The sequence below is a fragment of the Ursus americanus genome, chromosome 31 (assembly GCF_024610735.1).
Source record: "Ursus americanus isolate L20-20 chromosome 31, mUrsAme1.1.p, whole genome shotgun sequence".
In the NCBI taxonomy this organism is placed as follows: domain Eukaryota; kingdom Metazoa; phylum Chordata; class Mammalia; order Carnivora; family Ursidae; genus Ursus; species Ursus americanus.
This window is the reverse complement of record NC_142157.1, coordinates 26504001-26516014: the sequence shown is the minus strand read 5'-3', so window position 1 is coordinate 26516014 and position 12014 is coordinate 26504001. Positions and strand designations below refer to the sequence as shown.

The 12014-nt window shown below is 34.0% G+C and overlaps 1 protein-coding gene across 1 annotated transcript in view; it reads right to left on the bottom strand.

The window, feature by feature from the left end:
• Window positions 1-12014, bottom strand: part of UPF2 (UPF2 regulator of nonsense mediated mRNA decay) — a 105570-nt gene that overhangs the window by 36227 nt on the left and 57329 nt on the right. Inside the window, exons 10-13 of the mRNA XM_045793925.2 lie at window positions 6924-7037; window positions 4369-4485; window positions 2764-2949; window positions 513-716 (exon numbers count right to left, since the gene is read on the bottom strand). Coding sequence (XP_045649881.2) covers window positions 513-716; window positions 2764-2949; window positions 4369-4485; window positions 6924-7037 — 621 coding nt within the window. The remainder of the gene's footprint in view (window positions 1-512; window positions 717-2763; window positions 2950-4368; window positions 4486-6923; window positions 7038-12014) is intronic.

The window sequence follows — 12014 nt, the reverse complement described above, 5'->3', positions numbered from 1 at the left end:
ATAACCTGAGTTCTAGTGCCCCAGAAATAATTAAAATCTACTATATTCTTCCAAAATAAGCCTAGTTGAACTTGAGAAAAAGAAGCGAAAAAACTCTCCAGCACTAGCTTGAAAGACGACTAGGAAATCTGAGACAACAGGGTTCATTAAGAAAACATTAACTCTGAAGAAATAGTAAATTGACATCCTAAGGGAAAAGGAAGGTTCCCAGATTATTTTTCAATAATCGGATTTAAAAGTTTTTTGTTTTTTTTTTAAGATTTTATTTATTTATTCGACAGAGATAGAGATAGCCAGCAAGAGAGGGAACACAAGCAGGGGGAGTGGGAGAGGAAGAAGCAGGCTCATAGCGGAGGAGCCTGATGTGGGGCTCGATCCCATAACGCTGTGATCACGCCCTGAGCCGAAGGCAGACGCTTAACCGCTGTGCCACCCAGGCGCCCCCGGATTTAAAAGTTATTTAAATTCTCCACAAACTCCAATTTGATGACTTTAAGGAAAGTCTTTATTACCTCCATTCCTAATCGAATATCTTCTAAAACTCCATCCACAACATGGATTCCGACATCTTCTTGGTAGAGGACCAGTCCGGCTAAGAGGTTGGCTACACAATGAATACTATTATATTTCACATTCCAGATGTTTATCATACAACAAATAACATAGTCTTTCACCTCTTGGTCCTGCCAGGGCAACTTTCGCATCTGTCTCAAAACCTACACGGAAAGAATGTTGTTTCAATTTTAAGGTAAGTACGTCATACTCTAATATACCAATATAGATATTTTCATTTTGCAGTCATAGAACTTTTGCAATGAAAAATACTTTAGAGATCCTCTACCAGCTTCTTCACTTTAGAGACAGGAAAAGTGAGAGACTTCTAACTACTGGCAAAATTTATTCATATTTGCCCAACATCTCTTCATCATACCCCAAATTTCCTAGAGTTTCCAGATCTTCAATCAGGCTAATAGTATATACTCATAAAATCTGGTCAGTAAAAACATATACCAAGGTTTACCAAAAACAGTATTTTCTTTTGCAAATCAATAATGTAAATAATCTCAGATACTTTTTATAAATCAAAAATTTCCAGTAAATAAATAAACCCAAGATCAGTGGGTTAAAAGATCACTTAAGATGGAGGATACGACATCAAGACTAACATTACACAGCATCCTGTTTCCTCATGTGTAAAGGGGGGATAATAACAGCACTTACTCCACAGTTTGTTGTTAAAGATTAGACAAGTTAAAATACGTGAGGTACATAGGAAATTGTCTGGCTCATTATAAGTACCGCATAAAAGTTAGCCATTACTATTTCAAAAACTCTACTGGTAATGAGATGGTGAGCAGAGCTCTACCTAGTAATCAAGTTCCTTCCATCTTTATTCTGAAAAAAAAAAAAAAAGAAAGAAAAAAAAAAGGATACTATTGGCAGATCGCAAAGCACTCTTTCCTCTCTATAGCCACCATCCATCTTTTTTTTTTTTTAAGATTTCATTTATTTATTTATTTGAGAGAGAGAGAGAGAGAGAGAGAGAGAAGGAGCAGCGGGGAGAGGGAGAAGTAGAAGCAGACTCCCTGCTGAGCAGGGAGCACAATGTCGTGCTCAATCCCAGGACCCTGAGATCATGACCTGAGCCAAAGACAGACGCTTAACCAACTGAGCCATCCAGGCACCCTAGCCACCATCCATCTTTCAAGCACTTAATTTAATGTTCTCAAATCAGCTTCAGTGGAAATGTTAATGTTGTCTCAACCACAAAGCAACCTATATTTTTTAAACTTTTAGCTAATTCTAAAACAGCTTTCAAATTGTTTGTCATTTGAAACAACTACTATCTCTGACTCTCTGAAAGTTGAATCCAATTTCCAAAGTCGCATGATCATTCCTTATTACCCATGTATAATGCGTGTATTACCACACACCTTTTCTCCTCCCCATAGGTTTTCTCTGTCCAGCAGCTTGTTTTACATTTTTTTTCCCTAAAAAGAAAAAAGTTCTACACTGTGTTGTTTCAACTTGCAGAGTTAACCATGAAATGTTCTGTTCAACATATCCTACTTAAAAGTTAAGTTTCTAACAGGTAACTGCAATAATTAAGGAAACAGGTCAGCACTTCTTAACCTTTTCTGGAAACCAAAATTATGAAATTTCAGAGGGCCATGGACCTCCTAAAGCCCACTCAAGGTTAGGATTCCCTGTACTGAAGCAGAATACCTAAAGTCAAATTCATTACAGAATATCAGAAACAAAGTGGTAATTTCAAATATAAATAGCACCAAAATTAAAATTAGAAGGATTACCACGTCAGAGTAAGAATCATAAAAGGAAAACAAAACATATGTCCTATATATTACGTATCACCATATGACTTCCATCTTAGGATGACCTGTACAGAAGCAATCGCAATTCAACTTGTCATCTAATCTTAACTCTCCTAAACTTCACTGCTGAAACTTTAACAGCTCTGCTTCAATGTCTCCAATTACAAAATGTGAATAATGCAAGCTGCTTACATTCCTTATCCGTACTTTGTCGAACACTAAAACCATTTATAAACAAACTGATCTGGAGAAACTAAAATATATGTTCTTGACCTAAACAATTTAGTGCACAGGCTAGAAGCCAAGTGCACTGCTCTTAATACCATAATCATTAGGATGAAAAAGAATTAATTCAGTTGAGTATTATATCATCTCAGCACTACTACAGATCTCGAATTGACTATTACTTTATGATTTCAATGAGATTTACCTTCTCAGTGGTAACCTTGGAGAGATCCTTGTACAAAAGTTTCCGGACATATTCCTGGAGAGGAGGGCGTTTCTTTTTCACTGTTTTTTCAGCTGGAGGTGGGTTGCAGTAGTAATATGCGTTCTCCACCATTGTAACATATCTTGCATCAAGGTGCATTGCTTGTTTCTTTCTCATCATTTGCTCCTAAAATAAAAAAGTCTAAGTCAAAATACTTTCATTCTAATGTTTATTCCTAACCAAATTTCTATTCTCAGTGACAGGATTTCAGTATAGGACTAGAAAAGGAAAAAAAAAACCCCACTCACTAGGTATTCCTAAGAATGTACTAGCATACTACTATACCAAAACCATGTTTTTAGAACAAATTAGTCCATGACTGCTTGGTGTTAGGCCTTAGGCTCTGACACAGCTCTACAAACAAGAAAACTAAAAGCACCCAAGGTTTATGACTTGTCCACAGCCCTGAGCGTCAACTCAAGAGGTGGTGATTCAAAACAGATCTAGTCAACCAGTGATAAAAACTAGCTGCTTTTGCTGTAAGAGCGGAAAAGATCCACTGAGCCAATCCAATATTCATGCATACCACCATGACTGGTAAATGTTTTCCCTAGCAAAAACAGAGGATTCAAATACCATAAATAAATACAAGACATTAAAAGCTAGCTCTATTACATTTTTATACACACAGTCTCATTTAACTTTAAGAGCCTGAGACCAAGAAGAGCTTCTTCCTTGTTATGATCAAATTTGAACTTCAAGTGGTTAGTGTGATATAAGCCTAGAGAGAATTTGGAAATCAATTCCATTTGACAGCCCCCATGTTAATATTTTTGTTTATTAGAAATAAATTCTCAGGTTTCTTCATATTAAATATTATTGGCAGAGAGCATTCAGGTTCACACATGGATTCTAAAAAATATAAGTTATCTAAAGAAAATGATATAATCAAGACTTTCATAACAGTAACACTGATGTAATGACAGTATATGCCCAGGGATTCCTAAACCTGAGATCTCTTTAACACTAACACCAATCTTCCCTCTGCCACCACACTTCCCACCCTCCCAAGGCTGCAAGAGAATGCATGGATATTATCAATAAGCATAATAACTTAACTGCTTAATAAACCTGATGGCCATGTCAGCATCTTAAGTAGCTTAAGAAATAGCTTCTACCCCAAGTTAACTTTTCAAGCTTACAGTTTTTAATTTTTAAATTAAATTTTATATTTTTAAGTTTGTAATTTATATGCTTATGGCACATTAACAATGGCTTCTTCGAACATTCAAGAACATCCATAAAAAAAAAACGGCTCTAACTAAACAGTAGTAACAGTACTTGCTCATTTGCATCATTTATCAAAAGGTATTTGTGGTTGAACTTAATCCTCCTTTACAATACAATGAACTCACTGGCAGCCAAATGAGAAAAATTCCTACAACTCTCCTGGAATGGCCGCAGCACATAAATATGGAGGTTCTAGTTTAGGTAGAAATGCTTTTATTTATATAGCAGAGCAAGATCATAGGCACTGGTCAATATTTCTAAGCCCTGAAGTAAATCAAGAACCTCAAGCTCTTGCTAGGATCCTCAAGTCCTTACCAAAAGTACACTGGTCCTCAGGTGTGATTCTGGTGATCTGAAAAGAAATCTTCCACATGTTTCTAATAGAGTACATGCCATTTCAATATGGTGATGCGAAAAGTCTGATAGAAGCATCTGTAATAATAATGATGATGAGAAAACACAAAGACAATACTTCAATCCTATTAAAAAAAGAAAATACAGATCTAATGTGTATAACAACTTAAAAAATGTCAAGTGTGAAAAACAAAAGCTAGTCTACTTTGGCTTAACAAGCTTCATTGCTGAGTATCTTTGTTCAGCCAAAAAAATTTTATATAAAATCTTCAATATACTTAATGCCTTTTCTTTCAGATAAATACACGAGAACTAGTATCAAAGCCCTTTCTCTATAATGACCATTAGATTCTATGTATTTAAACAACTATGACATACACAGCTAACATTTTCTAAATCACTTTTTTGTTTTGGTTTGTATGACATTTAACTGTAAAATTCTGACCACAACAGGCTCGTATGAAATTTACAAACGTAACACATTACTGTAACATTTCGGTATTTATCCTCCGAATCTTTCTCTATGCATATTTTTTTTTAAGATTTTATTTATTTATTTGACAGAGAGACAGCCAGTGAGAGAGGGAACGCAGCAGGGGGAGTGCGAGAGGAAGAAGCAGGCTCCTAGTGGAGGAGCCTGATGTGGGGCTTGATCCCAGAACGCTGGGATCACGCCCTGAGCCGAAGGCAGATGCTTAACGACTGCGCCACCCAGGCGCCCCTATATGCATATTTTCTAAACCAAAACAGTTTTGATTCAAACATATCGCATTATTTAATAACTTGGTTTTATTTTTAGCTAATATGACTATTTTGCTCTGTCCTTATTTATCCTTCTATGGCATGATTTAAAAGGGGTGCATTACTGCATAATATGAACTACACTAAAACTTAAGTGATTCTTATTTATTGGATATTAAAAGTGTTTACTATTTCTTGCTACTTAACCAACTGTGGGACAAACAACCTTGTAGATAAATTTGTGCACATATTTATTATTTCCTTAAAGCAAACATATAGAAATGGAATTTCTAGGTCAAAGAAACATATATCCTTCCTATGTATTTGTAATAATTACTATAAAGAAGTATACTAATGTTTAAATCGTTCCATGGTAAGATTTCCTTCAAATACAGCATTGAGAAATCTTTCACAATCGCTCTTAAAATGCTGTCCAGAGTTTCCCTAAACGTGCTCTGTTGTCTTCTGAGACATTCCAAGTAGGTTTAGGAAACTTAAACTCTTGAGTATTTACAATGACTATTAATATTTTAAAAAGACTCTCAAGAAATCAAGCAGTAAAGAAACTTGATAAATTTGTTTTAACTCAGGGTTTTCCAAATGTACCTGAATGAGACCCACTTAGTGTAAAATACCTAATATCCTAAGGAAATCAATTTGATACAAAATTTGTCATTGTTAGTTGTGATCAATTCCAAATACAGAATTATTCCATCTCTGCTGCATCAGCTTTTCCACATACAATTACTTACAAATTTCTAGCTTAATTCCATTGTGGATAGAAAACATAATCTGAATAATTTCAGTCTTTTCTAATTTGCTGTGATTTTTTTGTTGTTAATTATGGTAAATGATCCATGTGCATCTGAAGAGACTTTAAGTTCTGATGCTGTTGGGTATAGTGTCAATTAGATCCAGGCTGTTAACTGTATTGTTCAATTCTGTATATATGTACTCATTTTGCCTGCCTCTTCTTTCAGTTAGTGAAAGGTGTCTCAAAGTCTCTCACTATGACTGTGGATTTGTTTACTTCTTTCCTTGCTAATTTTTACTTTACATATTTTGAGGGTCCCTTACTGGATTCATACCGATTCAGGAAGGTAATAGTTTCCTGCTAAAATTATCTCTTCATCATTATGAATTGTCCTTCTTTATTTATAATAAATGCTTTGTACCTTAATTGCCTGATAATAAAAACAGGCGATTTTTTTTAAAGATTTATTTATTTCAGAGAGAGCGAGCGAAAGAGTGAGCATGAGTGGAAGGGAGAGAGAATGTCAAACGGACTCTACACTGAGCATAGAGCCCAACATGGGGCTCGATTCCACGACCCTGGGATCACCACCTGAGGTGAAACCAAGAGTTGGACGCTCAACCGACTGGGCCACATAGGTGCCCTGAAACCAGGTGACTTTAAGTCTAAGTGCTTCCATGGTATATTTCTCCCATTTTTTTACGTTAGCCTTTCTGGTCTTCAGATTTATCTTTCCTGCAGGCAGCCTACAGTGTTGTTTTAATCCAGTCTTAGATTCTTCAGGCTTTTACTTTATGTATTTTGTCCTTTCATATTTCATGTAATTACTGTGATAGCTGCATTTCTACCTACCATACTATTATTTGTTTTCAACTCTGTTTATCTGTTTAACATTCTTTTTTACTCCTTTCTTGTCCTTAGGATTAAACAGATACTCCTTACTTATCTCATTTTTTCCAGCATTTATAACTAAAACTTTAAATTTGTCTACTAAAAACAACTCAAATAATGCAGCACTAACCTTTAAACAATGTAATGTATCATTTTTTGTGAACATCTTAAATTTAGTTAATTCTCCAATAAAACGAACAGTTTTGTTCTTTGTTTCAATATTGATCTGGTCCTTTTTTCGAACCTACAAATTAAGAGAAGAGAGACATTAGCTTAGAGAATTAACATTTTGAAATCTCTGTGGTAAGAAATGTAATTTTAATAAGACTGCATATCTTTTAAATAAATCTGGGTAAATTTCTTGCTATTCAAATTACTTTACGTTAAGGGAAAGTAAGCTCTGTGGAACACGAGTGCTAGGATATGATTTTGCAAACAGTTCCATGGTCAAATAATTTGGGGAAACGATGCACTTTATTGGGCTTAAATAGGTTCTCAAATAAAGAAGCCTGTCTAACCTAATTCAATTCAATTTACCTCAAATTTATTTAGCAACATAAACCTCTTTTTGAGATGCTAGCAACTACTAGTTAACATCCCATTAAATTAATATTATAAGGAACACATTTTAGAAAATGCTGCTTTAAAAATAATAAGTACCAAGAGCTCACTTAAGCAAAAATATTATTAAGGTTTAGTGTATTACACTTATGAACTACAGTATGCATTTTCTATCATTAATTCATTACAGTGAAATTTCTGATATAATCACTATTCTTTTTTTATCATCAGTCATAGTTGTATATCAAATTTCAAGCTTTGCAAATATAAGCCCTCTAACTTGGGCACACATTTCAAGAAATATTCAGTACAACAAAATCCTAATACAACAGTACAATGCAAACATATGTCAAGATAAAGTAAATGGATTAGTTTCATCAGAAAACAACCTACAGTCTAGGAACCTTTTATGTGAACAACAATGACAATAACGTGGTGGTGCCTTGAACTAGTTTAATTTACTTTTTCAGAATACTCTCCTATCTTATTCAGTTGTTCAATATCGTGGTGCCTTGAACGAGTTTAGTGTTTTCTACTTTTCCAGATTACTATCCTATCTTATTTGTTCCACATAACAACATTCTGAGAAAGAAACAATAGCTGTTATAATCTGATTTAATAATTTAAACAACAACAAAACAACACAAAGCTCTCAAATGACTTGACGAAAGATCAGTACTAAAATCCCAGTCTCCTATTACTTGGGAATTCCAGTACCTTACTATGTGCTGGGTTTTAAAATAAGGCCTAACCTCACCAGCAGCTAGACAATTAATGACAGTCATTTATATAAATACTAAACTTCTACATACTCAAGGAGCTAACACTTAGATTGAATTTATCACCTTCACTTTTAAGGACCTACTTTCTACAGCAAGCAGAGATATATGTTAAGATTTTTTAGCTCTTCAGGGATAATTTTTAAACAAAACTATGTTTACTCATTTAAAATATCAGAGCAAACTAGAAGCTCACTATAAGCACTTATTAAAGCATCAATAAAACTGCATCGATTAAAAATAAAATCACAAAATTCAACTTACAGAACTTTAACCTTGACTGTTTCAGCAATTCAGAAAAGAACACAGCTTTTATAAGATCCTTTCACAAATAAATGTTTGTTAAGTACTGCATGTGAAAAGCTCCTCATACAGATTTATCTTATTTTATGAACTCCTAGGATACATTAAAGAGTATGGACTCTGGACCAGACTTGCTGGACTTAAATAAATCCCAGCTCTATCACTTACTAGCTGTTACTTAAACTCTGTGCCTCAATCTCCTCATCTTTAAAATGGAACTAATAATGGGACGCCTGGGTAGCGCAGTTGTTAGGCGTCTGCCTTCGGCTCAGGGCGTGATCCCGGTATTCCGGGATCGAGTCCCACATCGAGCTCCTCCGCTGGGAGCCTGCTTCTTCCTCTCCCACTCCCCCTGCTTGTGTTCCCTCTCTCGCTGGCTATCTCTGTCAAATAAATAAATAAATAATCTTTAAATAAATAAATAAATAAAATGGAACTAATAAAAGTAATCTACCTCATAAAGTTGTTGTCTTAAGTCAATTGATACATGTAAAGCACACACAATAGTGCCTGGCACCAAGAAGAATTCAATAAATATTAGCTATGATTAATTTTATCCATCTTTATATATTTGTTATCACTCATACGTGGACACTAAATAATTGCTTATGGGGTGAACAAATAAATGAAAATGCTTAATGATTTTAGATGTATCGCAGCGGCACAAAGGAGCAAATGATCTATAGTGAGAAATCTGAGCCCTTGCAGTCATTCTGCGCCATTTTGGGGGGTGTTTAATCTTGGATAATTCACACAAATTCCCTGAACCATTGGCTCATTTGTTAAAATAAAGATTAAAAAAAAGGATGGTGATGATGATGAAGGTAGTGGTGGTAGTAACAATGGCTACACTTCACTTGATGTCTAAGCAACCAGAGTACAGAACAAAAGATTATACCCCCTTTAAAATATGTGTAAGAGGTGTTTTAAATGGCAAAATGCTTCTCGGTGGGAAATAAAGAATGGAAAATTATACATATACTATAAATTCATCCCCTCCCAAAAAAACTACAGAGGAAAAAAAGGAAAATATACAAAAGATTAATAGGTTTGCTTTAAAGTGATGAAATTATGGGGTTGCCCCTCTTTTTTCTTATTATGTATTTTATATTTTCTAAATAACCCACACTGAGCATGTGTTTCTTCTACAGTTGAAGAAACATGGAAACAAAAAATGTATAAGGAAGCAATTAAAAAATAAAATACTGAAGCTGAATCTTAAGAGGGAGTGGGGCTGAGAAATATACAAACATGTCTTTAAAAATCTCTGGCTGATTCTCCATGTACAAGCTCTTAGTAACTGCTATGGAACATTATACAATTTTAGGTATTACTGAGCACTGTAACTTTCAAAACATGTAACATAGTGTATCATCTACAATTATTCTTAAATATTATTGAAGGGTAAGGAGGTACAATCTAAATAACATGACAAAATTATAGAATTTTTAAGTGAATTATGAAAAATCAATTATCTCATTCCCTCATTTTCAGATGAAAAAAATGAAGGCTTTTTAAAAGGCTGTAACTTATATTTTTATAAGTTTATAAGTTTTTATATTTTTATAAGTCTTTTTAGACTGACTTATTCTAACTCCTTATTCATTATTTTCCAGTCTTATCTCTTAGCTCATGATCAAAAGGTATGTCAGAACACTTCTGCAGAAGTAAATGAATTAACAACATGAAATTTTATATATATTTCTAGTTCAAAGTCTCTTATAGAATTTTACTTACATAATCAATCTTCATTGGTAAAAATGTTGCTTACAACTCATTTATTAATGACAGCTAAAACTGAGATCAACTGAATAACTAAATTCATAAGCATTAATAAAACTCTTCAGATATATCAACATATAAAAAGTAAGGATTTCTGAGGGCTATCTAGGAAGACCTTCCTCCCCAAACTGGTCCTTCTATAACTTCACCCAAATAGACATTATACTTGGTTCTCTATGATTTGCTCATTTTGTTTTACATAAACTTTATTCATTTAATAATTCTAATTTTTTGGAAAATCTACTATATGCTAGACACTAAGAAGGCGCTGAGTCTATAAACAAGTAAATTTGCCTTCAAAGTTTATTTTATGCTGTGGACCACTGATCTCCAGGGTAGGGTGGGTAAGACTCCTCATCTACGAGTGTCGGAAAAAAGTCTTGGAACTTCTACTTACATTTTTGATCTCATACTTTTCAATTTACTTTTATTTTATAAATTTACACAAAATATTTCATACAATTGCAAATATATACAATTTATATATAAATATGCCAAACTGGGATATGTAGTCAATTTATTTTACCGCTAGAGAGATTTGATTTAAAAAGTTGTAAAACCACTAATTTAAAAAATGTCAGTCAGTCTGACAGGCTTATATTTAAATAAAAGCTGTCCCTTCACTGCTAAAGAAGTAGACTGTTGAAAATTTGGAGAGCATGGAAAATTAAAAAGGAAAAAATATTTCTTATTGCCCCACTATTCAAAGACAGCCACTGCTAACATATTAATATGTAATTCTTTTGTTCTTTCCATTCCAAGCATTTTAACATAACTGTAAATTTATTCTGTGTAAGATTATACAGATTGCTTTTTTTTTTTTCCACCCAAAGAAGCACTTTCATGTTATGAAAATTTTTTGGAAAATATTACTTTCAATGGCTCTATATCATTTTGACTATATGACCATTTTCTTAATTCACTCTTGGGCTTTTAGCTTATCTTCCATTTTTCCCCCATAATTCATGATGTAAATAAAGCTTTTTTGGGTACAGAGGATTACTTACTTAGGACAGATTTTCAAAGTTGCCCATGTATAAATGCCTCTAAGAATCTTGAAACATATTACCAAATTTGTCCTCCAAATTCTGACCTCAAGTACAGGTGGTTTCCCATTTCTATTATCCTTACTAATCTGTTGGTCAAATTAGCAGCTCTGTTGTTTTAACTAGAATTTCTTTGACTACTATATGAGATTTCATATAGTTTTGTTAACCAGTTTTATTTCTCAGGTGAGGTTCTTAAGCAGAGGGTAAGTATGATTGTGACAATATGTTGCAATTAGACAGAAGACAAGAGACAGGGACGCCTGAGTAAAACGCTATTCTCATAATTCAAGCTGTGAAGAGGAGATGCTAGATTTGAAGAAGAGTTTGAGAAGATAGTACGAACAGAATTTGGTTCGTGCTGGCTCCTGAATGTCCAAGGAGCAAAAGCAGAAGTATTTCTGTTAGTGACTAGAGAAAAAAATATTGCAAATTTACAGACAGGTTGATATGAGAAAGTGAAGGATAAAGATGTTTTCTGAGAAGTCATGAGTTTATTTTTTGGCCATATTTAGCTAGAACTACATGAGAACTTTCTAAGCACCGAGAGAGGTTCTGGCAAAAGACATGTATTTGAGGTTGCTGAGAAATAAAAGTCAACTGAAGCCCAGGTAAAATGTGTTCTGTCAAAAAGGAGGGTGAAGAAGAAAGCGTGGAGAACACAACAATATACTCAGCTGGAAAAAAGTAAAAAATATTTTACTACTGATAAAAGATACTGAGAATAGCAGCCATAAGTAAGAACCAGGA